This window comes from Heteronotia binoei, chromosome 3 (genome assembly GCF_032191835.1).
Source record: "Heteronotia binoei isolate CCM8104 ecotype False Entrance Well chromosome 3, APGP_CSIRO_Hbin_v1, whole genome shotgun sequence".
NCBI classification, from domain to species: Eukaryota; Metazoa; Chordata; class Lepidosauria; order Squamata; family Gekkonidae; genus Heteronotia; species Heteronotia binoei.
In genome coordinates, this window is record NC_083225.1 from 75,454,360 (window position 1) to 75,480,508 (window position 26,149).

At 47.6% G+C, this 26,149-nt stretch overlaps 1 protein-coding gene across 1 annotated transcript; it reads left to right on the forward strand.

The window, feature by feature from the left end:
* Window positions 1-1,116: 1,116 nt before the first annotated feature.
* LOC132568940 (organic solute transporter subunit alpha-like) lies at window positions 1,117-26,149 on the forward strand. Its single transcript, XM_060235121.1, has 8 exons — window positions 1,117-1,249; window positions 8,395-8,546; window positions 10,141-10,214; window positions 11,120-11,278; window positions 22,125-22,236; window positions 23,979-24,125; window positions 24,655-24,760; window positions 25,914-26,149. The coding sequence occupies exons 1-8, from the start codon at window positions 1,171-1,173 to the stop codon at window positions 26,129-26,131; spliced, it is 1,047 nt and encodes a 348-aa protein (XP_060091104.1). The 5' UTR covers window positions 1,117-1,170; the 3' UTR covers window positions 26,132-26,149.

Consider the following 26,149-nt stretch of genomic DNA (forward strand, 5'->3'; position numbering starts at 1 on the left):
ACTTCTGAAACTTGTAAAACTGGAAATACCTATACTAGATATATTAATCGCTTTTTCTTTGTTATGTAACTATTATTTGAGTGGATATTTTTATTTGATATTGTATCTGAAATTCAAGATCAAAATAAAGCTTATTTTTTCTTTAAAAAATAGGTCATGGATCTCCACCTGCAAGATGACATGCACTTATGCCATTTTGGGCTGCTTTTTGGAAGTATGTGCTACTCTTGTGCATGCACATGCACAGAACACAAGGGTGCGCCTCTTGCCTTCCTGTGCATACATACTGAGAAAACCTGCAGGACAGTAAGGTAAGATCAGTGGTGCTATAGTTGGTTCCTTTAGCACAGATGCAAAAGCTCTCCAGTGCCTTCTTTGTCTTTCTTTGGCCAAGCCATCTTCTACTTCACTGGTCAGGCCTCTAATACACTGTGTGTGCTTTCAGTGGGGACCCCAATCCCCATGACAGAAGTTCTGCTGAGCAGTACTAGTTCTTCTCCTGTACTCTGTTTAGCCTTTGAAAGGTGGGAAGAGATAGGGTAAAAGAGGGTTTTCAGTAATCATCCAAGGCGACATGTCTTAATGTCAACAAAATCATGGCAGTGAGATTAAACCCCCTCTCCCCAGCTCCATAGCCCCAATCCAAATCGGGGTTCTGAGTAATGGTTGTTGCCCTTTATCACAGACCTCCTAGCCTCCCTTTGTATGGCTTGTGAAAAAAGCCTTTCATGTAAGCTCTGTTGTTGTATGCTTTGTTTACAAAGTGCAAGTTTTACAAAACACAATGAGGATTCTTTATACAGGACATACTATGCATTGAAGATAAGAAACGTGCTGTTTACAATACTGCACCCAGCTGTGGGTATTTGAGATTGGTAACAGTTTGTGGAAAAGGTGTGCCACAACAACTAACACTGTAGCCAGGCAGCCTACCCCTGTGGATCTCTCTCTCTCTCTTCCTCTTTTGACTGGGGCACCAGTACTTTGCCACCAATCCCTGTGCTTCACTTGGCTAATGTTTTACTGCCTCACTTGCAGGAGGCAGTGCCCATGCAGAGCGTCCCTTAGAAGCAGACTGTTCAGTCTTCCTTACGGTTGTTGTTGCCGCCAGGAAAGAAAGAAAAAATCTTCACAGGAAGGACACAAGAAATCCCCTGAGAACGTTCTGCAATGGAAGAAGAGGGAAATGAGACTTTAGATTTCATCTGCTCTGCAAATGAACATCCATTCTCCCAGACAATCTTGGAAAGTAAGTTTGCGTACTCTTCAGAATAAAACTTTGTGGCCAGCAGTTCTTCTTTGGGTATCTTCCAAACAGAAAGCTTGGGTTTTAAAAGGAGCCTTTTCTTTCTCATTGCCATTGTGGACAGACTGACCTACTTAACATTGCTTGCGTTGATAACCCCATGGGGTTGCCATAAGTCACCTGTGGTATTTGGAGTGAGGAGGACAAATCTGTACTCTGTAGAAGGGATGAAAGGCAAACTGAGTCCTGTGATTGAATGCATATGCGCTTTTAATGGGAGATGAAAAGGGCTGGCAAAATCAGGCTTAGTGTTATTTCATCAGGGCTTGTGCTGGAATATTTCCAAATGAATTGTCCTCATTGTTCAGGATGGGGAGTTTCAGGGCATGGGTGCAAAAAGGACTGTCCACAAACCTACAGTTGCATGATATGAACAGTGCACTAGCTGCAGGATAGAAAGTCATTGCTAGAGCATTCTGAGGATATCTGCTGTTCCTGGCAAGGCTCAGCATTCAGTATCACAGACAATCAAAACAAGGCACTAGGAAGACCAAAACGTAATTCCTTGAAGAAATATGATATGACAAGCACAGAAGTGTTCGGGGTTACACTTTATTGGGGCCTGGAGTCCCAGCCGAGGCTATAAACCCATTATCATGAGATAATTTCAGCTGATGATACATGAGTTTGTACATGTGGGATAGGAACAGGGGCAGGTCATGCTGTAAATCTGTAGTAGGCCCAGAGAAATTAAGCTGCATTGTTATGTGCAGACATTTAAATTTCCATTCATGTGGAGATGGTGTCGGAGAGCTAAAGAGTTCTCCCCCTCCCTTTTTTTCCTTTTGGCTGTCCTGCCATGGTCTGGTTTGATACTGATTTGAGAAGTAGCTCCAGACAGTGAGCCTAGCTCTGTGGCTGTGCATATGACAGTTGTGGGCATCAGCCGAATAATCCTGTGACATCACTGGCGATGTGTGGTTTATACCCCCCTTCCTTTATGTCAAGAGAAGTTTTAATCTTTTATTTAATAGAATAATGGAGGTTATGAAGGTATCTAATCTATATTATTACTAGATAATTTAAATTTAGATAATAATTTAATTTAAAAGTAGATAATAATTTAATTTAAGACATTTAAACTTTTTTAAAAAAAATAATATAGCTATCCATTGCAAGCAGACATGCAATGAGGGGAACCAACACCTTGGTGATCATCCAAGTGCCAGCTTTATTTAATTACATTGGATAAGGATCTGTTGCAGCCCAGGGCATAAAACACAGGCCATACTTGATCACAGTGCTGGCATTTGATGGGATGCAAAAGAGTCATGTCTTTGCACATCCCTGATTTCTGGGCAAGGCCATCCTGGCTCTGAGCCCTAGAATATCAGGCTATATACATCCCTGGCTCCTCCTTGCCAAATATTTGTTAATGCTCAAAGGAGGTGTGACATGTCCTTTCCCCTAGCTTCATGGTCTTTGGATCAAGGATAATGGCACCCCACAAGGGGTTCCTGTCCCAGCTCCATGAAAGCACCAGGTTTGTGATCTTTGCCTCTTTACCCTCTTCACTGATGCTTCATGGTGCTCACCTAAACTTTAACAGATACCAGTCAACCACCTTTACTTGCTCTGCTATCATCATCAAGCAAGTCCCAAGCCCCATTCCCCCAGCCATCTGGGGACTGGGCGGGTCCATTTGCACAATCTTCAGTGTTCAGCAGATGGGGAGGGGAGACCCTGGCTTGTGGCCAATGGAGCCAAGTGCGCAAAAAAATCCTACTCAATGACTAGCTTGTGTTTACTCTAAATTGTTGGGAGGGATGGTGGAAAGGAGTAAGGGAGGCCCACTGGGCCTTTAAGTAGCCCTCACTCCTGCACCCCCAACAATTTGCATCTCTATGTGCCAAGGTCAGTATACCGACATGTCTTCCCTCTGCTGGCCACTGGTGAACCCCTCCCCCACCCTGGTCAAGGGGGTGGTTGGAGTAGTATTCATCCACAGTCATGTCTTGCCATTTTAAGAAAATTTTCTATCAGTATTAAAACTGATTGTTCTTGTTTTCATGTGCATCTCCCTCCTGCCACATTCAAGAATCTTTTTATTAGTAGTGAGCTTCCTCATAGAATACAGTTGACAAGACCAAATGCAAGCCAGTTTGGTCAATTTCATTAGTCCTATTTGTTTGTTTATTTATAAAGTTGCCCACCTTGTTCACTGAGACTGTAGGATTACAAAGCAGGGAGAGAGAGAAAAATGTAATCATACAGTACAGTACAATTGGCAATGCAGTCCTCAGTCCTTACTGTCATGTATAAAAGCAGGCTTCTGAACCGTTCTGTCCCATTACAGATAAAATCCATTACAAGCCTGAGCTCCTGAGCTTTTCTGTTTTGCAGAATGGTGCTACTTTGGGAGCCACCACAGCAAATGTACATGAGCACGCAGTTACCAGTTTGCATGGCGACCTTTCAAAGGTTCTGTTCAGATGACCAAAGCTGCCATGATAGAACATCATAGGAGAGGCAGTCCCACAGGTATGTGGGTCCTAGGCATGATGAAGGACATTTTGGGTGACAGCCAGTACCTAACTGATCCATAACCAATGGAGGGACTGCAGGATGGGTACGTTATGCATCTGCCTGACATCTGCTAGTAATTGGGCTGCCACATTTTGTACCAACTGGACTTTTGGAGTTGATTTTGAGAGAAGATCCAGGTAGAGTGCATTGCAGTTGTCTAGCCTCAGAGTAACCATGGCATGGATTCAAGTGGCCAGATCAGCCAGGTCAATTTAGGCGGCCAGCCGCCGGGCTAGGTGAAGCTGACAGATGCTTTTATTGAATCTGCATTGACTTACTTCTCTATTAGTAATGCTGGGTCCAGTATAACCCTTAGGCTCTAAACTGACTCAGAGTGTCAGCTGGAACTCACCAAAGGTGGGGAGCAGAGTGCCTTTCAAGACCAGCATTACCTCCTATTTTTTCAGGATTCAATTGACTTGTTGACACAGCCAATTAACCACAGCAGGAAGACACTGGTTTAGGATCTCTATAGGATCAGGTGATTTGATTAAAGAGATACAGAGCTGGATGTCATCAGTATATTGACAACAGCCTATGCTAAAACTGCAAATAATTTCTCCTAAGGGCTTAGATTTAATAACATGAGGGATCAGATTGAGCCTTGTGGAACCATGCAAGGAAGGTCCCACACTGGTGATAGTTGGTCTTCTGTAATTATCCTCTGAGTTTGGTCTGTAAAGAATTGTTTTAAGCCAATCCAAAGCACATCCATTAATCCCAGCTACTTCATCCATCAATGAAATTGTATGATTCACCATATCAAAGGCTGCTGATAGATGCAGTAAGAGCAAAACAGAGGCGCACTGTGCAGCCTTTATCTTCATTCAGAGAAAATTAACTAAAGTAACCAATGCCGTCTCTATTCCATAGCCTGGTCTCTGAAGCCACACTGAAACTGATCTAAGGCAGATGAGTTATCTGGGAAGGACAAGAACTGTTCTGCTATCACCCTCTCAGGCATCTTGCCCAGGAAGGATAGGTTGGAGACCAGGCAATAATCAGCCGCATTATTCTTCTCTTGTGATTTTTTTTTCAATAGGGGATGAATGACTGCCTACTTTAATTACCTGATTGATTTGTCATATAGTTCAGGGCTTCATTGATATGGTCCTTATTTGCTTTAAACAGCCAAGAAGGGCATGGATCCAATGTACAACTGGTGCTCTTCACAGATCCAAAGATCTTGTTGATATCCATTGTGGTTAGCAGATCAAAATGCTGCTCAAATTGACCAGATGATGTACTGGTTTTTGTTTTTTCCAAGTGTCACGACTGTATTGCAGCCAGCTGTCAAGTCGGTAGATTCAATAACGAGGCTTTGTTGATAACAAAGTAGCTAGTTTATTGATATCATGGTTCTCGACTACAAGGAGATTGAAAGACTAAAGATCATACAAGCATATAAGGTACACTTCAAAGGGATTCTTGAGGGAGGGGTACTATGCAGGGCGCATTCACACACTGATGTTACAATTTCGTTCTCAGGCCTGCTTCGGCCTTGAGTGCCTCCTCGGCTCCAACCTCCCCCGATGCCCGGCCTGAGAAGGCCCGATTATCTCTTTCACATATTCCCATTTCAAAGCACAGCTACATAACAAAGGAAAGGAGGGGGGTGAGGAGAATTCAAGCTAGCAGCATTGGCATACAGTATGGCTTTACCCAGGATGCTTCTCTCCTGAACCAAAGATTGAGTGCAGGCTTGACCAGAGTTAAAGCAGACTTGACACCAGCACCCAAATTATAATGCACCTGAAAGATTTCATTAGCAAAAACTTTGCAAAGACATCATAACTAATCATTAGGTCCCTGAACACAGAGGTTCAGACTTTGAGGTCAGCAGGTGCCAAACTACTTTGAACAACTGAGCTGGGCACGAATTAGTGGGTGCAATGATAGCAGCAAAACAGAATTTCTTTGCAGCTTTTGTTTCTGCCTCATAGGTCTTCCAATGAGCTCTATAGGCCACTTTGTGATTCAGTTTGAGTTTTCCATGTTGTGTTCTAGGTGTCTCCCAGCCCTCAAGTCACTTAGTAGCAAACCAGGGTACTGGGAGTGGACAGTGAGAGGCGACTGTGCCAATAGTTTCCAGGAGCTCCTCATTCCATGCTCTCACCAAAGCCTCACCCTTGCCTTGCATAGTAAGAGGCTAGGGAAAGCAGTGGCAATTATGGGTTAATAAAAAGCAAAACAAAGGAAAGAGGTAGATTCAAGTCCAGTAGCACCTTAAAAACCAAGATTTTTTAATATAATCTTTTGAGAATCAGTTCCCTTCATCAGACTCTCAAAAGCTTATAACCCTCTAAATCTTGTTGATCTCAAAGGTACTACCGGATTTGACTTACTGCAGACCAATAAGTTGCACTCTGAAACTACTCTTGAAGGAAAGACAATCCCCTGCCCTCTGTAATCCCCTGCCCACAAAGTTTATGTAGTTTCCAAGCTACAGATTCTGGATCAGGGCCAGTGCCACAGTAGAGGGAAGTTGTTTCCCATGTTCTAAATAAATAATAATCTGTATAGTCTTTGTTAGTGATGTAGTTAGCTGGAGAGAGAATTCTTCTTGCAGAATGAAAATGTATCCTTTAGGATTTCCTGATACCACAACTCCATAGCCCTACTTCTCCTTGACTTCCATGCCGTGAGTGACCAAGAGACTGGGGTATCAGTGCGTGTGAGAATGCTTGAGCTTGTTTGTAGGGAAACTTAACACTACTCCTTTCTTTCCTCTTGTAGGCTCCCACCAATTAGGCCCCAAGGGTCCTTCCCCAACTCCCCACAGTGATTTGATTAAATGAAAATTGAGTTTCCTTTCATGTGTGTCTATGGAATAAATAAGTATTCTCTCCCAAGCCCCAGCTAATCCCTCTAGCTCATCTAGGTGTCTGGTATCTCTGCCTGGATGAATGGTCAGGCATTTGGGTGAGTGTACAAGTAGTTTGAGAAGTTTAACAGCAGCCTAAGACAACATAAAATATATTTATTACTATCTACAGACTAATCACACACACACACGGTATAAATTTTCAGGGCATAAGTTTTCAAGAGCCAAAGCTCCCTTCATCAGTTACCAGATGAAGCTTTGAGCTTTAACTCTTAAATGGTGGTGGTTCTTTTCCTGAGGTAACAGGATTTTATTGCTTGGTTTTCATATGATGACCTCTTTGTAAAACATGTCCATGTGTTATTCAGGGCATCCCATATTCTCTTGTCACAACATGGCATCATCAATTAGAAGCAATTATGGCATCTTCCCAGCTCTCAGTTCCTGGGTTTATGATAGTGAAATGATTGTGACAATGCATGTCAGAAAGTGAAATGATTGTGAAATGATTGTGACAATGCATGTCAGAAAGAAAATCAGAAGGATCAATTTAATTGTCTTGGATCAAAATTTTGAAACTGAATATATCTTGAGGTTCTGATTAACAAGCACCATTAAACTCACATCCATGGTGTCATTGTGTCAGTGAATTTAAGCCCTTGAGAGAACAGGTGTTCTAATTCATTAACAGAAACATTTTTAACCAGAGTAGCTCATTTTACATAAAACACATCTACTCACATGAAGGCATGAGAAGAATTTTATGACACTCTTGAGAATTCTTACAGAGTAGTATCATAAAATATGTGTGTCAGTGAAGTGGAAATCAGTGCTTCAAGTTTCTTGAGGGTTGCCTATCATGCAGGTGCACCTGGCTCAGTGGCTGGCACCAAACAACTGGGCCATAGTTTTCTTAGGTAGAGGCTGCTAAGGGGGAAGCTAGGGTTGCCAGCCCTCAGGTCCTGGTGGGGGTTCCCTTGCTTTTGGTGGCTTTGGCTTGCTGCTGGCCAGTTGGCCAACCCAAACAGTGATGTAATTGAGCAACATGCCCAACACAATAATGTAACTACTGGGTGACATCATGCCAGGGTCCTCACATTGCAATGTTCTGGTTTCTGGGCTATGGTTTTGAAGCCCGAAAAACCATAGTTTTTGCCCCCCCCCAAAAAAAACAGAGCACCCCCTCCAATGTTGCTGACATGATTACATCACTTCCAGGTGATGCCATTGGATCAGGGACATAATGTGTGATGTTCTGCCCACCCCCAGAATGCCCTCCAAATATCCCACTGCAATTAGGAGGGGACCTGGCAACCCTAGGGGAAGCTGAAGATAAAGGGGCAGATAGATGTAGGGAAGGAGAGAAGGAAACAGGAAAAGAGAGGAGGATATGGAAAGAGGAAAGAGAAAGTCAAAATAGTATGGAACCAGGAAATAAGACGTGTCCTGCAAATTCTTGCAGGTTCCCCTTTGTATCTCCTATTTGCTCTTATTAACTGTACATCGCCCAACTGATTACTAACGAGCAATCTGCCTAATAAAAGACGGTTGGCCAGCAGCCATAACAATATGAAAATCAAAATTCTATGGCCCTGAACCATTAAATAATTTCATGCTCAATTATTCCTTTTTGGAGAGAAGGCAATGTAATGCCTTTTTTTACTTTTGTTTGGACTAAATTCATTCTTTAAAATATGCTATTATTGTTTACATTTGCCACATCTTTTTATCCACCCAGGCCTTGATATAACAGGAATATTTCTCTTTGCCATCATGACTTTAATGACACTGACTGCCAACCTGGTATTTGTGGAGGAAGTCTTCTACATCTACTGGAAAATCCCTCCATCCAAAAGGTCAATTTTTATTTGGATAAATGCAGCTGCTCCGGTAAGCTGAAGATATAAATTTGGCATAGAAAATGTTCATTTCAGATTCTAGACAGGGAGTTTCAAGGATGCCACAGTCCAGAGTAAAGACATCATGAAAATGGCTTGTCCCTGTCATGGGGCTTTGGTGGCTACTTTCTAATTAAAGATGCTTCTTGTTTCCTAAGATGGACTCTCCCATGTCACACGATTATCTGATGTTTAGCACAGATCAAGCTCCCTGTCTGGAACTGAATACCAATGGTCATATTTCAACTATCTCAGTTGGCAAGAACACATGTTTTCTTTAGGAAGATCTCAGCAGTTTAATTAATTCTTATTGAACATAAGGACAGATTGATATCCAGACCACTAAATCAATATAAAGAAAAGCATTTCAAAGCTTACCTATGACTTTACCACCCTCCATGTACAAAATATTTGAATTAAAATGTTGGATAAGTCAGTTTGAAAACTAAAGACTCTGAGCCCATGCAAAATGCCTTTCATGAACAAAATTTAGCATCCAACAATATTCTTATACAAAATTATTTCAAATGGATCAAGCCATGACAGAACTGAGCATCAGGGACTGTGAGAGTGCATTTGGGATATGTTTCCACACCCCTGTTTTGGAAAGGTACATTTCCCTATATCAAACTTTTTACAAGGTATCTCTAAAAATGTTGAGAATCAAGGAAAGATTTGCTCTGTTTTGTTCAGGCCTGATTTTACCCTAGGGGTCCCAATCCCCCCGCTTTAGCGGGAGACTTCTGGGTTCCCAGCTTAATCTCCCGGTCTTCAAAAATTGAGAACCGGGGGGGTGGGGGGGTGGGGGGGGGAGAACATACCTATAGAGCTCCTGAGCAGTTTGTAAAATCCCTGTCCCTTTAAGGCTGGGCAGGAAGGAGGAAACAGGAAGGGCTTCGGAGAACGGCCCCTCCCTTCTTTGCTTTCGTTTTCACAGCAGGCACAGTTCTCCGGAAGAAGACCAAGTAAGTATTTGTGTGTGTGTGTGTGTGAGAGAGGGAGGGGGCAGGGAGGGGGATTCCCTCGTATGGAGGCCCTCCCCCCCTTTAGAAAGCGGGGGGGGGAGGGAAATGTCTACTGGGCACTCTATTATTCCCTATGGAGAATGATTCCCATAGGGAATAATAGGGAATTGATCCGTGGGTATTGGGGGCTCTGGGGGGGCTATTTTTTGAGGTAGAGGCACCAAATTTTTAGTATAGCATCTAGTGCCTCTCCCCAAAATACCCCCCAAGTTTCAAAACGATTGGACCAGAGGGTCCAATTCTATGAGCCCCAAAAGATGGTGCCCCTATCCTTAATTATTTCCTATGGAAGAAAGGCATTTAAAAAGGTGAGCTGTCCCTTTAAATGTGATGGCCAGAACTCCCTTGGAGTTCAATTATGCTTGTCACACCCTTGTTCCTGGCTCCACCCCCAGTGTCTCCTGGCTCCACCCCCAAAGTCTCCTGGCTCCGCCCCCAAAGTCCCCAGATTTTTCTTTAATTGGACTTGGCAACCCTATTTTACCCATTATTTTGTAATTTTCATAAATGACTTTTATCGCTAATACTTGCCAATCTTGCTATATATGTCTGTCTCTTTAGGTAATAGCTACTACATCATGCATTGGAATGTGGATTCCTCGCTCAACGATGTTTACAGATTTCACTGCTGCAGTGTATGTGTTCCTTCAGTTCACATTGGTACTTCTAAGCCTTTAACAATCCCTGGTATTAAGCAAACATATAGTTATTTGGTATATATGTAAGAATTGCTTTTTGCTCCATAGAAATAAAATCCCTTATTTTGTTATGTAAAGAGAATATGGTTAACTCAGTTTCTGATGCTAGTGTATAGAGACAGCCAGCTAGATAAAAGAACTGAGTGGGATTTTTAAAATTATTATTATTGTTTAGTTTGTACATGAAAGGCTTGTAAGGTCTTTGATTGACAGTTAAGTTGAAGTAGTAGTGCCTCAATTATTTCTTAAGAATATCATACAAAACACATACTTCTGTCCTATGATATTTCACTGGATTTAAAAAAACCTACATTGCAGCAATCTGATTTTTTTCAGTAAATCGTGGCAAGAAATAAAAGTCTAGTTGGAGATCGTTATAGAGGTGCCTGTTAACTGTTCCATTTATAAGAGAAAAGTAAGAACCCCTTTGACATCTGAGAAGCAATGAAATAATAACTAAGTCCAAAGCAGAATATGAAATCAGGCTGCCAGAGCTTATATGACTACCCATCTTATCCAAAGGCAAGGAGGAGTTCTTGCACTAGGTCAGAACATTGCAGTTCTTGTGAAGATGCTATGGCACAGAGAGAGATGCACGGACTTTTCTACATTCTGCCAAAGATCTTCCTGACCAGGGACTGCACTGACTGTTGTACTTTCCCCCACCTATGATGTATTACTACATATTAGTGGGGTGAGCTCTCAGGGGAGCTTCATATGTTACATTTTCCCTACACAGAAACCTGTGATTATATCATCATGTCTGAAAGGTGTCATAAGTATACAGATCCATCAGCTGACAAAAACATGTTACCATTGGGTGTTTTCCCCCCTTTCCCTAGGTTCTTTGCCATTGTTATCCACAAGTTCCTCCTAATGATGATTAAAGAGTGTGGTGGACAAAAACTATTCCTCAAGCGTTTTGAAAATGATCAATTCAAGATAAGCACGGGGCCTTGCTGCTGCTATTGCCTTTGCCTCCCTTATATACTCATCAATCGGTAATTTTCTCTTTAAAAACTGCTTGTTCAGAATGTTAGAAATCAATTGTTTTCTTAACAACATATAATCACAACTCCTCCTTTCTGCTAAATAAAAATTCCTGCTGTATCATTAATGTGACATTGGGGTAAAGATCACTCTGTAGCGTCTACTAACTTCCTGAGTCATTTATTGGTCATCTTTAAACCTTTGTTGCAACCTAAAAAACCATATACACTGTAAAGACAACTTCATTTCCTAAGGGCTGATCTAGGCATTATAGTCTATGCAGCTTACCTTTGGCTTTCCCATTCTTTCTTTCAGTCAGAGCTAAGTTGCAGGTTCCTCTCAATTCCTGCATGCATGGTGCCTGATTCAAAGTAGGACCACAGTATGTAGGCAGATGGTGCTTCAGTGTTCCCTCACATGCCATTTTCCTGACATGAACTAGCCCCAGGAGGCACTAATTTCCCAGTGGAGAAACCCACTTGTGATATGAGTCAGACACCACATGCAGAGGAATTGAGGGGAACCCACAACTCGTGTCCAACTGAAAGACAGAGTGGGGGACTCAGACACAACCTGTGTAACCATAATGTGTGCAGCAGCTTAGTATGAGTATTCCCATTTTTTAAAACCATCTACTAAGGAGGAGTTAATTTGAATGGATGTCTTGGCATTGTGCTGCATCTGGTGATAATGGCAGCTATTCTTTAGTACTTATTTGCAAATCAGATCTTAGGATCTGGATGTTAGTCTAAAGCAAGATGAAGTACTTTAATTGTGTACAGTAAGGTTGTCGGGTCCTCGGCACCCCTCCCGGTCTCCCGGCGTCGCCGTTGCCCCTCCCAGGCATTCTGGGGCGTCCCCCGGAGGTCTCAGAAGCGGGGGTGGGCGCTGGGTTACTTCACCGCAGGCCCCCGTTCCCCTCTTGGCTGTGCTGTGGCTCCTGTCCCTCTCTCTCGCGAGGCAGCCTCTTTGCGCATCAACCAGTTTCCTCAGCGACCTCCTCCCTCCCTCCTTTTATGCTCCCGGACCCCTCCTTCCCCTTTCCCGGGTCCTGCCCCCCTCTGGCCCCTCCCCCCTTCAAAGCCCCCGACGCCCAGGAGAGGCGTGCCGGGGCTGGGCTGACTGGGCGTGCCTCGGGCGTCCTAGCCCTCGGCTGCATGCTGCGATGGGGCGTCTCGCGCTGCGACGAGACGAACGGGTCTCCCCCTCTGGCGCCGGGCTCAGCTTCTCCCTCTTGCTTCCCGGCGTCTTGCCCTGGCCAGACTTCGCGGACTCGAAGCCGGGCTCGCCGTCTGGGAGGTGTTGCTCGGGCGGCTGCCGTTGCCCCGTCAGTCGAGGTGAGGGGTGGGGCCGCCCCGGGGGCTTGGAGAGGTGGGGAAGGCTCTTGGGGCGATGACGGGGGCTTGGAACGGCTGGCAGGCGCCGGGGGGTCTCCTCCGCGCAGTCCCCGCCCGGGCTGGGCGGGACACACACCCCCCCCGTGTCCCTTGCTTCTCCGCCTCCTCCTCGAAGACCCGGGAGAGGTAGTCGGCCATGCGGTGGTCGGCCCCGGCTTGATGGTGCACTGTGAAGGAAAAGGGGAGAAGAGACTATACCAGCGAAGGACTCGGTCATTGGAGTCCTTCATCCTCGACATCCACAGCAGGGGGGCATGGTCCACCACCAACCGGAAAGGGTTGTTGGTGAGGTAGAACTTCAATGCCCCGACGGCCCACTTGACCGCCAGGGCCTCCTTTTCTACGGTGGAGTACGCCCGCTCAGCGGGCAGGAGCTTGCGGCTGATGAATAGCACCGGGCGTTCATCCCCAGGGCCCCCCTGGAGCAGGGCCGCCCCGATACCGGTCCCCGAAGCATCCGTGTGTAACACAAAGGGCTGGGAGAAGTCCGGGTTTCTCAGCACGGGGTCTCGGGAGAGGCTCGTACGCAGCGCCTCAAATGCTGCGTCTTGGGCTGGCCCCCACTGGAGGACGTTCGGGCACGCCTTCCGCAGGCTGTCCGTCAACGGGGTGGCCACTGCCGCAAAGTTGGGGATAAACTTGCTGTAATAGCCCGCGAATCCCAAGAAGCGCCGTAGCTGCTTCTTGGTGCGCGGGCGGGGCTGCTGCTCTAGGGTGACGACCTTCTCTGGCAGGGGTCGGAGTTGGCCTTTCCCTACCAGGAACCCTAGATATTTTAGCTCCTGGAAGCCGAGGCGGCTTTTCCGCGGGTTAGCGTGGAGCCCGGCGGCCTGCAGGGCTTGGAGTACCTGGCGGAGGTGGAGCAGGTGGGCCTCCCAGGTGGGACTACACACCACGATGTCGTCGATATAGGCCCGAGCGAAACCCTCGCATTGGGCTAGGGCCTTATCCACCAGCCGCTGGAACGTGGCCGCAGCCCCATTCAAGCCAAAGGGCATGCGCTTGAATTGGAACAAGCCTTGTGGGGTGGCGAAGGCAGTCTTTTCTCTGTCGGCCGGGTGCATGGGCACCTGCCAATAGCCCTTGGTGAGGTCCAGGGCGGAGAGGTACCGGGCCTCCCCCAGCTGGTCGATTAGGATATCGGCCCGTGGCATCGGGTAGGCATCGAATTTGGCCAGTTTGTTCACTTCCCGATAGTCCACACAGAAGCGCACGCTGCCGTCGGGCTTTGGCACCAGGACCACCGGGCTGCGCCACTCACTCTGTGATGGTTCGATGACGTCGAGGCGCAGCATCTCCCTTACCTCCCGGGCGATCACGTCCCAGCGCTTCTGTGGGACGGGCCTCCACCGGGCGCGTGCCACCTGGCCTGTAGGGGTCACCACCCGGTGCTTGACCAGGGTGGTCAGGCCCGGCTGGTCGGAGAATACCGTCGGGCACTCGGCCAGGACCTTCTGCAGCTCCTGCCGCTGGCTGGGGGTGAGAGCGGCGTCCAACACCGGGCCTCCCCCGGCACCCCCCGCGGTCGTCCAGGGCAGGGTTCCGTCCTGGAGCTCGCCTGGGTCTTCGGCCAAGAGCCCCTGCTCCGGCCGCGCCTCCCGCCGCACCCAGGCCTTTAGGCTGTTCACATGGAGGGTCTTCCTTTGGCGGGCGCGAGGCCCGCACTGGACCTCGTACGTCAGGGGACCCAGGACTCGGGTGATTTGGAAGGGTCCCCGCCACGGGTCCCCCTGGCTCTGGCCCATCGCTCCCCGGTGGACCAGGACGTCGTCTCCCGCCTGGAACCCGCGGGCCTTAGCGCCCTTGTCATAACGCCTCTTCTGGACCTCCTGGGCCTGTGCGAGGTTCCCCCGGGCCTCCCGCCGCACGTCTTCTAGGCGTTCCTGCAGCTGTCTGACGTACTCCTCCAGGGTTTCTTCTGGCCCGGCTCTGCCTTGCACCCACTGCTCTCCGAGCAGCCCCAGGATGCCCCGGGGTTGCCGCCCATACAGCAGCTCGAACGGGGAATACCCCAGGGACGCCTGGGGCGTCTCTCGGATGGCAAAGACCAGCGGGTCTACGTAGAGATCCCAGGCAGTGGGGTGGTCGTATGCCGTCTTCCTCAGCATGGCCTTCAGGGTCTGGTTCATCCGCTCCACCAACCCGTCGGTCTGGGGGTGGTGAACGGAGGTGAAGAGCTGCTTGATGTGCAGCGTCTGGCACACCTGCCGCATGAGGCTCGCCGTGAAGGGTGTGCCTCGGTCCCTGAGTATCTCCCGGGGCAGCCCCACGTGCGCGAAATAGTGCATCAAGGCCCTGGCCACGCCCGCGCTCTTCATGGTGGGCAGGGGGATAGCCTCCGGGTACCGGGTGGCGTAGTCCATGAGGACCAGGATGTAGCGGGCCCCACGAGGGGTGCGGGGTAGGGGCCCCACAAAGTCCATGGCCACCCGCTCGAACGGAACCCCCACTATGGGCAAGGGGGCAAGGGGGGCTTGCGGCTCGGTCCTAGACGCGAGGCGTTGGCAGATGCCGCAGGAGCGACAGTAGGCCTGGACCTCCCGGGCTACGGAAGGCCAGAAAAAGTTGGCTAACACCCGGGTCAGAGTACTCTTCACCCCCTGGTGGCCTGCCCATTGGTGGTCGTGGGCGCCCTTCAGGACCTCGGGCCGGTACCTGTGAGGGACCAACAGCTGCTTCCCGGGGCCCAGCCGCCCTTTTACCTCTCTGAACCACACGCCCTCTTCCCGGATGATTCGAGGCAGGCGCCGGCTCCTGCGCTCGTCCATGATCACCCCGTCGCGGACTGCTTCGTGCCGTCGCAGCGCTTCCAACTCTTCGTCCTCGGCCTGAGCCTCCACGAACTGCGGGTCCGCCGGCCACGTCTCTCGGGCGCCCGCCCCGGGACGTTCCGCGGTGGATGGGCCTTCCTCTGGGTCGCTGTCCTCTGTCTCCCCAGCGGGGGCGGCGTCGTCGTAACCGGCCCCGGCGGATTGGCCTGGTCGGCCGGGGTCGGCCGCCTCCACTACGTCGCGAAAACGCGGAGCATCCCGCCCGAGCAGTATTGGATAGGGCAGGCTGGTGACTTTGGCGACTGGCACGCTCCAGTAGCGGCCCAAGTATTTCAGTGGGATGGACACCACTGGGCTTCTTTCGATGTGCCCATGGACGCACCTGATGGCGGCGGTGCGGATGACGGGCAGCGGGGCGGTCACCAAGTGGGCCCGTATCATGGACAGCGAGCTGCCATTGTCGACCATGGCCTGCAGTTGCCGTCCTCCCAAGGACACCGGGACCGTCCAAGGGGGGGGGCGAGCCCCCACCTCCGCCGTCTGCAAGGACTCCTCCCAGCTCACGTCGCACTCCATCAGGGGGCACTCACGCTTGAGATGGCCCCACTGGCCGCAGGTGAAGCAGGGCCCTATGTCTCCCGTCGGACGGCGGGCCTCTGGCGGCGGGCGTCCCTCGTTCTCCCCCTCATGGCCTCTGGGGCGTAGACCCAGTCCGGGTAGCGCCGGGCGTGCTCCAGGCCTCCACCACCCCGACGTGGCACGGGCTGGCGGCGGCCGCGCCCGGCCCCTGCGGTCTCCGGCTCCGGGCGCCCTCCCTGGTGTCGCTCCTGGGGCGGCCCGTCCGCCGGGCGGGGGCAAGCCCTTCCCTGGCTTGCCGCCCTCTGCGCGGGGGGGCAGGCCGTGGTGGTTGGCGGCCTGAAAGTTCTCCCACAGCTCCTGGACCTCGCTGAGATGGGTTGGCTTCCAGCAGGCCACCCAGTGGCGGGTATGCGGCGGCAGCACCTGCAGCAGCTGCTCCACTACCACCAGCTCCACGATGCGCCGCCCATCGCTGGTGGTGGGGTTGAGCCAACGGGTGGCGGCATCCTTGAGGGTCGCTATTGCTGAGCGCGGTCGCGTCTCCCCTGTCGGAAGCCAGGAGCGCAGCTTCTGGCGGTGGGCTTCGGGTGTGATCTCCAGGCGGTCCAGGATGGCTGCCTTAAGCGCGGTGTAGTCCGCCGCCTGAGCCCGCTCCAGGGCCTTCATGGCAGCTTGGGCCTCCCCGGTCAGGTAGGGTCCCAAAATAAAGGCCCACTGCTCTCTGGGCCAATGAGCGGCCTCAGCCACTCGCTCAAACGCCTCCAAGTAGGCCTCGACATCGTCCTCCGCCCCCAGCTTCGTCAGAGGGGGCCAGGGGCTCCTCCCGGCGCCCAATGGTGCTGGCCCCGCCGGCTCCGGGCGGGCGAGGAGCGCCTGGTGAAGATCCCGCACGAGGGTGGCTTGGGCCGCCGTCTGCTGCTGGGTGACCTCCCGCAGGAGTTGCGCCTGGTGGTCTGCGAGCCACTGCCCAAACTGGGCTAAATCCACGGGGGCGGGGTTAGTGTCCATGGCGGCGGTCCGCCCCAGGTGTATCACGGAGTCCTCACTTGACTCGTCTGTCGATGACTCGCTGGACTCCGGCTCAATGGTTGGGGTCGCCACTCGGCTTGAGTGCCACCCGGGCGGGGCCGGAATATGGGGGCGTGGCCGTCCTAGGCTCGGGAGAGTGCCCGCGTCCTCCACCACGTTGTCGGGTCCTCGGTACCCCTCCCGGTCTCCCGGCGTCGCCGTTGCCCCTCCCAGGCACTCTGGGGCGTCCCCCGGAGGTCTCAGAAGCGGGAGTGGGCGCTGGGTTACTTCACCGCAGGCCCCCGTTCCCCTCTTGGCTGTGCTGTGGCTCCTGTCCCTCTCTCTCGCGAGGCAGCCTCTTTGCGCATCAACCAGTTTCCTCAGCGACCTCCTCCCTCCCTCCTTTTATGCTCCCGGACCCCTCCTTCCCCTTTCCCGGGTCCTGCCCCCCTCTGGCCCCTCCCCCCTTCAAAGCCCCCGACGCCCAGGAGAGGCGTGCCGGGGCTGGGCTGACTGGGCGTGCCTCGGGCGTCCTAGCCCTCGGCTGCATGCTGCGATGGGGCGTCTCGCGCTGCGACGAGACGAACGGGTCTCCCCCTCTGGCGCCAGGCTCAGCTTCTCCCTCTTGCTTCCCGGCGTCTTGCCCTGGCCAGACTTCGCGGACTCGAAGCCGGGCTCGCCGTCTGGGAGGTGTTGCTCGGGCGGCTGCCGTTGCCCCGTCAGTCGAGGTGAGGGGTGGGGCCACCCCGGGGGCTTGGAGAGGTGGGGAAGGCTCTTGGGGCGATGACGGGGGCTTGGAACGGCTGGCAGGTGCCGGGGGGTCTCCTCCGCGCAGTCCCCGCCCGGGCTGGGCGGGACAAAGGTTGATCGAGGGAAGACATGACATGACAGCCGATATTTGTCAACAATTGATATGTTCTGAAACAGCTTCCTTGAGAAGTCAAGGACAGCTGATCTGCCAGTTCATTTGCACACTTGTTTGTTCTGTTTATAGTTCTGTAATTATTTGCAGGCATAAAATTGCTGCAATAATTATATCATTATTATGCAATTATGACTGTATTAATTGAGCAATTACATTAAGCCAAAGTTCATTAATGTAGTGCATGAAATAGCAGCTTGCCATCATTAATGAGAATGCCTGAGGGGCAAAGTGAATAAGGTTGGAGATCTAAATAAAGAGAGGGAAAAAGATGTAATTGTAGGTGGATATTGAGTAGAGTTGTCATGTGCTAAAGGATAAGGGCAAGTTTTTCTGAACCTTTCTGGGCATTATAAGGAAAAGGGGAGGACAATGGCACATATGCTCATGCTTACAGAGCATATGGACCACAAGGATTGCTGCCACATCAAAAACAGTAGTAAGACATCCAAAGGTAAGCTCCAAAATGGGGTTATTATACAAAATTGCCTGGAAGAGGCATTCTCTGACTCTTAGATGTATGAATACCAGATGAAGTTTCACAAAGAGGACTCTGTATCTTCTCAGAGACATTCTAACATTATTTCATATGTTCCAAGGCTGAGCCCAAACATTCAAAACATTGTAAGTTTGAGCCCCATATTAAATGAAACTTGCACAGAGGGAACAGTATCATGGTTGTAGTCCCATCATGTCTTTCCTATTCAGGGAATAGACCATGAACATGCAAACTGATGCTAAACATGCTGACTCTTTGTAGTCTATTCCACTCATATGTATTTTAGCAACTGGATTAACGCTAAAACATCATATGATAATTTTAAGTCAACCTAGTGGTTCTTGGTACATCTCTAAATCTAAAACAGCAGAAGTTGCTAGAAATGAGTAATCATAGCTGCAGGATCAGCTGGTTCAATACTGATTAAATCTAACAAAGAAGATATCTAATTTTTGTGTGCACTTATGCCCAGTAATTCCAAGACAGAGGAAGGGCATATTTTACTTAAGTTTAATATTAATCACAATGTACATTGGCTGTTCAGATCAGCCCTAGCCTCTGGTGTCATGTCTCATGCCCTCATACATTAGTTCAAGTAACAGATAGCACTGCTACACATAATGCAGTTATGGATGATGCACTTGTATGCAGGTTCATTTTGGCCACCATGTGTGCACAGTCCTGGATTCCTGGATATGGCAGTGTTCCATATAAGAGCAGCTGGCACACCCAGGAGAGATTTGCCTTGCATTGGGTGTTATTTACTTATTTGGAGCACTTTTCATCTTTCTTTCTCCCACAAGGGACTCCAGAAGGATTACAGTGATATTAAAACAGCTCATAAAATTTATAGTAATACAACAAATTAACGACAAGAATATACAAATCTGCAATATTTAAAAATTGCTCATGTCATCATCAATTTCAGCCATCAGCCAGGAAAACCCTTGTCTTTATAGGGCTTACAAAAGGTCAGCAAAGTGGTAGGCTTCCTAAGTATAGTGGCTAAAATAGAAAATGTCCAAGAACAAGCCATGACTGTTTTTACTTGCCTAAAGGATGGAATGACAAATAAGTCTAAAGAGTGCAAGTGCTACAGAGAAACATATCAGGAGAAATAGCCCTGCAGGAATGTAGGCCCCAAACCATACTTCTGGGCACTTTGAGAAGTGCCCAGAAATGTACAGGCAGCCAATAAGACAGTCACAAAATATAGATATTATGTGTGTAGCAGCTGGCACCAAATAACAATCAGATCACCAGGTTTAGCACAAGCTGAAGTTTCCAGGTTGACTTCAAGCATAGTCCCATGTAGAATATGTTAGAGACGCAGACTATCATAGCATGGATCAATATACTCTGGTCAGCAAGGGGCCAATTTCCATGTTAGATGGAACTGAAAAACACACATTTTTGCCACATTTTTTTTAACCCACAAAACTTCCATTTTGTCAGGAGTCACATTTTGCCCTGTGCAACTGCACAAAATGATAGAATCAAGATGTCCATGAATATTCTTAGTTTATGTCAGCATTTTGCAGGAAATCTTACAGCAGGTTTGGGGGAGTTTGCTGCTCCATAAAATGTATCCATGTTCTTTTCCCAACCTATTCAGTGAAAGCACAGTCAGTGTGCCATTTTTATACCCCTGGGGGTAGGTTCTAATGGCTTGTTTTTCATAGTGATAAGTTACATTATTGTTTTACTTGTGAGCTACCTCAACCAGATCTCTGGAGAGGCAGCATATAAATTCTACAAATAAATAATTAAGTAAATTATATAAGAACACAAGAAGAGCCATGTTGGATCAGAACAAAGGCCCATTTAAGTACAGCTACCTTAAGAAGCTCACAAATAGGAAGATTGCAACAGCATTTTCCTGCCTGTGCTCCCTAGCAACTGATTTAAAGATGAATGCAGCCTTTGGTACTGGAGGGAGTAGATAACCATCATGATTTGTATTTATTGATAGCCCAGTCATTCATGAATTTATGCACTCAATTTTTAAAGCCTCCCAAGGTGGCCATGACCACATCCTGTGGCAGCAATTTCTACAAATTAACTGTACACTGGTGAAAAGATGCTTCCTTTTGAACCTTCAGCTTCAGTGGATGATGTTGGGTTCTATTATAATTGGAGAGGGAGAAGAGTTTCTCCCTGTACATTACGTCCATGTACATTACTTCTTCCTGTACATTACTTTTTATTCACCTTTTTTCTAGGCTAAATAAACCTAAGAGTTTTAACTAATCCTCATAGGGCAGCTGCTTAGTCCCCTGATCATGTTGGTTGCTTTTTTCTGCACCTTTTCAAACTCTATAATATCCTTTTTCAAGTGTGATGACCAGAACTGTATATAATGTTCCAAAAGTTTGTCTCACCATAGATTTGTGTAATGGCACCACAATAACAGCAATTTTATTCTCTATTACTGTTTTAATTATGGTCAGCAATGGAATTTGCCTTTTTCACAACAGCCGCACACTGAGTTGACATTTTCATAGAGTTGTCCACTACCACCTCAAGGCCCCTTTCTTGGTCTGCTGCTGTCAGCTCATATCATATCAGTGTAGAGATTATTTACCCCAAAAGGCATCAGTTTATACTTGCTCACATTGATTATCATTTGCCAATTCCCCCGGTTTGAAGAGATCCTTTTGGAGGTCTTTTAGGGTTGCCAAGTCCAATTCAAGAAATATTATACTTGCTCACATTGATTATCATTTGCCAATTCCCCCGGTTTGAAGAGATCCTTTTGGAGGTCTTTTAGGGTTGCCAAGTCCAATTCAAGAAATATCTGGGGACTTTGGAGGTGGAGCCAGGAGACTTTGGGGGTGGAGCCAGAAGACATTGTGGGCAGAGCCAGGAGCAAGGGTGTGACAAGCATAATTGAACTCCAAGGGAGTTCTGGCCATCACATTTAAAGGGACAGCACACCTTTTTAAATGCCTTCCTTCTATAGGAAATAATGAAGGATAGGGGCACCTTCTTTGGGGGCTCATAGAATTGGACCCCCTGGTCCAATCATTTTGAAACTTGGGGGGTATTTTGGGGAGAGACATTAGATGCTGTACAAAAAATTTGGTGCCTCTACCTCAAAAAATAGCCCCCCCAGAGCCCACGATACCTCCAGATCAATTCTCCATTATACCCCATGAGAATCAATCTCCACTTAGGGAATAATGAAGTGCCCAGCAGACCTTTCCTTCCTTCCCTCTCCCCTCCCCCCCCTGGTTTCTGGCGACTCTGAAGTGAGGGATTGGCATCTCAACTCACAAGTTGCTGCCAACTTCTTCAAAGTAACACAGACACATCATCCCAAGAGGAAGCCTTTCCAATCGGAGACTGAAGCCTCCAGAGATGGAAAGTCACATGGTGGCTGTGGGGGTGGGGCTTTCCCCCGCCGGCCAGCTGACTGGGGGTGGGAAGGGGCCTGGGAATGTGGAAGAACCCCCGCTGGGACATGGGGATTGGCAAGACTAAGGTCTTTGCAATCCATTTTTGATTTAACCACCCGAATAATTTGGTGTCATTTGCAAACTTGGCCACCTCACTGCTTACCCCTAACTCCAGGTCATTGTCCAGGGTGGAGCTCCTGCTCCTCCTCCCGGACCTCCCGAACAGTCATTTATGAATAACATAATTATTAACATATACTCACATTTGTCCTTTAATTTGCAGGAGAACACTATTTTTACTGAAACTCGGGACGTTCCAATTGGCTTTCCTTCGCCCTGTTCTAATGTTTCTATCAATAGTGCTTTGGACCAATGGAAACTACAGCCTTTCTGATGTAAGCAAATATTTAAGCTTTCAAAAGCTGACAAACCATGTTAATGCATACCTGAACACTAAACATTTCTGGAACCAACAATGCAATCCTAACTAGAGTCACAATCTTCTAAGTCACTTGAAGTTAATGAGTTTAGAAAGATGTAATACTGTTTAGGATTGTACTGCAAGAAATGCCAGTCAGGATAAATGCCAAAACAACCATTTCCTTTGCATGGGATTGTGAGAAGAAAACAAAGAATGACTCATTCAAAACTGCAGTTCTGTAGGGTTAAAAGGCAGCTGGTCTTAAAGTCAAGTTTAAGCTAGATAGAGGTGCTAAGGCAAATATTTTGCCAGTCTGAAGGTAAAAAAAAGGCATACTATATTTAAACTGGGTGCTGAATAGTGCTGCTAATCATTCCAAGAAATAAATCTGACTAGCACTAGAAGCAGAGATACTTCTAAGCACAGTTGCTGCTGCTCTAATGGAAGATCACCAACTCATAATGAAGCGATAGAATGAACTACTCACATGTAAGTGGTGATTGATGCACTAATGATAGAGGAGAAGTCTTGTCTGTTGTCTTTGCACTGACTAGTGGTGGTGTATGTTAAACTGTGTGAACCAAGGTCTTTCTTTATGCTTGCTGTCACAAATATGACACCTACTTTGCAGACCAAAATACTCATATCTGGATCGCCTGAAGAGCTGCCTCCTTTTCAGGATATTGGGATTATATCCTACTATTTGGCTCAGCCAAGTTCAAAGGCTTTCTCTGCCTCAAGGAGATTTCCACTGTAGGGACAGCCTCTTCTGTCACAGGAAGACATCTTTGGGTCAAAGGAAGACTTTGTATTTGGCTGAGCAGTATGGTAGGATGCCAACCAATGCAAGCTCAGTCACAACCTGTTCATTTTATCAGTTCCAGAAAATATCCCTTGGTTTAGAGAGAATTCTGAGGGAAAAGGAGATCTTTGAACTGTACCCATTCCTTTTCTGGCTACTGAAGGCTGGCAGGAGAAGCTGGGCCCTTTTTTAGTGGTGGCAGTCAGTATGTGCCACAGCGATTTTAGGTTGTGGAATAAAAAAAAACCCCTTCATCTCTGTTGGTCAAACCACACAAGATGCTTGAAGATTTGTGAGTGGATTTCTGGTATATTTTATTGCTAAAGAGCAAAGGTGGAAGGTGGGAATGGTCAGTGGGAAGGGGAGTAACTGCCCCCCACGCACCAATCTCAACTGTCCCTCTGCAGCCACTGTGCACCCCACTGAAAGAACACATGCAGTCAACCTGTATGTTTACCCAACATGGCAAATAGTACCTTGAAGGTGAAGTTGGAAAATGTTGTGCTGGGGGGATGGAGGGAGGGACATGCCAAATCAGGGGACCCAATGACTACTGTTTAGCAATAAATAAATGTATTGAAGATCTGTTCATGAACCTTGCAGCATTTTGTCTGGTTCCCCACCTACCTAGTCTGGTTCCCTTTGGCCAGCATTTCTCTTTGGGAGAAAGTTATGTAGTGGAAGAGAAAAATATTCTGGCCACTGACAGCTTACCGGGCCAGACCAGCTTTTGGCCCATATGTGACATTGACATCTTTTCTGTGGCTTTGGTTTGCATGGGATATTCCCAGTGTTATTAATTTTTATTTAGAAGGGGACATATGTATTTTTATTTGAATCATCCCTGCTTCAGAGCAGGAAATGCCATGATGACACAGAATACAACCTGTACAGCTGTTTCATTTACCTTTCAGCTATCTCCTAATGGAGCTGCCATATGGATTAACTGCTTTGTAGGCATTCTTACAATCATTGCCCTGTGGCCAATTGGAATTATGTTCCAACAAGTTAGAGTTCTTCTCAATTGCAAGAAGATTATTCCTAAATTTGCACTTTATCAGGTAAGAAAGTTACAAGCCTTAATTTGAAGTGTCTCTCTCATGGAGAACAATTGAGTGAGCCAAAGTGAAAAGAGAAAGCAATGATCAACCCCCCACCCCCACCCACTTTGAATCTCAGTTGAAATGCTACCTGTTTGAAACGTTACCTTTGTAGGACATATTCATTTTGGGTTAGCTTCTTTCTAAGTTTTTTGAGGGGAACAATGGAGAATTGACAAATATTAACCATTCATTGTCTTCATGAGACTTTACATGGTAAAAGGATGTAACACAAGCTGAAATGGAGAAAGTCTTGAGGATAAAAAGATATCCTGCAATACAATGCTAAAACTTATTTGTGAACTTCAGTAACAGTCAACATATAATTGCTTACACTGGTGCAGTACCCTGAATCTTCTCCCCCCTCCCCCACCTCCAGGCCTCTTTACCTGTTTACCTCTTTTATTAGAAATGTACATTTTAATGCAAGCATTATGACTTTGAACCAAATAGCATGGCATTCATTCATTCATCTATGCCTTTTATGCAGTTTATCCTCATTCTGAGCCAGCTGCAGGCATCCATCATCAACATTCTGGCAATGCAAGGGGTAATTGCTTGTGCACCCCCACTGTCATCGTCTGCACGAGGAGCATGTAAGTTGCTCAGATTTCAGTTGTTTTGACCAACAGAAGTGATTTTCAAATTATCAACCTTTTCCATGCTAAGTAGACTATGGGACAAAGTCATTCCTGGAGGGTTTACACATGTAATCCAAAACTCATTTCCCAGGAATGTCCCATTGAATTTTGTGCAATTTACTTCACATAAACATGTTGAACTTGAGAATAATGTTTTCAGGGTGCTTTTACATGTGAGTCATAGAGCAGCTTTCCCTTCAGATCAGACTCACGTTGGCCAGAATGCTAATTTGAATGACCAACATTTCTCTTCCATTTCTTTACCATATTAGTGATGATCAGATATTCACAGAAATAGCTCAGGACAACTGTGTTGATGAAAATGCTCTTAGATTGCAATCCTACATACCTGACTTTCAAGTAATTTCCATGAAACTTAGGCAACTCAAGCCTAAGCCCCAGGCAGTGCTGCATTAACAACACTGGCAGGGAGTCAGGGCCACTACTTGGTATCTTATTCTCAACCAGCAAAAGCAAAATATGTGCAAAAATGACTCTAGAATTCTAAGGAGTTATATTTTTAAGCCCAGTGACTTCAGTGTACTTGGAAAGGTGTAAGTCTGTTTAGATTGCACTGTCTGATGCAGAGAGCACAGCAATTGTACTGAAGCCCATAGAAATCCTGTATCGACCCACTAATCATGGTGCAAAATGCCAATGAGGCAGCCAATGCCAGAACCTTTTCCTGATATCAGTCATTGCACACCCACTTGTAGAACACTACAAGGAAGGGAACCCCCCAATGCACACACTAATAGTGTGGAATATGGCACAACAAACAGTCTGCACCCTGGAACAAAGGCACACCAGGAAAATCCACCAGTTTGAGTCCCCTCCTGCATCCATATTTTCTTTTGGCGGGTGGACACACAGAGAAGCAGTCACAGCCCCTCTAACCTCATCACCCAAACGCTTCTACTTGTCAGCCCTGAGGGAATCTCCAAGATCTCCCTGGCACAAGAGTCCAGGTTTTGGGGTGGGTAGGTGGGGTCCAAGGAGCACCAGCAATTTTCCAAGAAAGGGAGATGCAGTTGCTAAGGGAATACACCATGAACATTCATAAATCACATTCCTGTCCTTGAACTTGTTCTCTTTTTCCATTTGCCAGATATGAACCAACAACTGCTTATTATGGAAATGTTTGTCATAACATTGATCTCACGGGTTGTCTACAGGAAAAGATACGATGACTTAGAGCTTCCAGAGTGTTCTCGCCAGGAAACCAAGGGCAACAACCAGGACAGCAAGATCGGGTTAGGAGCCAATATTACTGGAGAAGAAATGCCAGCCATTTTAGTTGTTGGTCCTGGGACAGAGTGCCTCTAAATGCAATTTACTGAACCA

What these genes read in the sequence shown, in the direction of transcription:
- LOC132568940 (XM_060235121.1), top strand. Translation starts at nt 1,171, where the DNA reads ATGGAAGAAGAGGGAAATGAGACTTTAGATTTCATCTGCTCTGCAAAT. An exon ending in CCTTATATACTCATCAATCG is followed by an intron (nt 11,279 to 22,124) that starts GTAATTTTCTCT and finishes TTTAATTTGCAG; the next exon opens with GAGAACACTATTTTTACTGA. An exon ending in CTAAATTTGCACTTTATCAG is followed by an intron (nt 24,126 to 24,654) that starts GTAAGAAAGTTA and finishes CCTTTTATGCAG; the next exon opens with TTTATCCTCATTCTGAGCCA.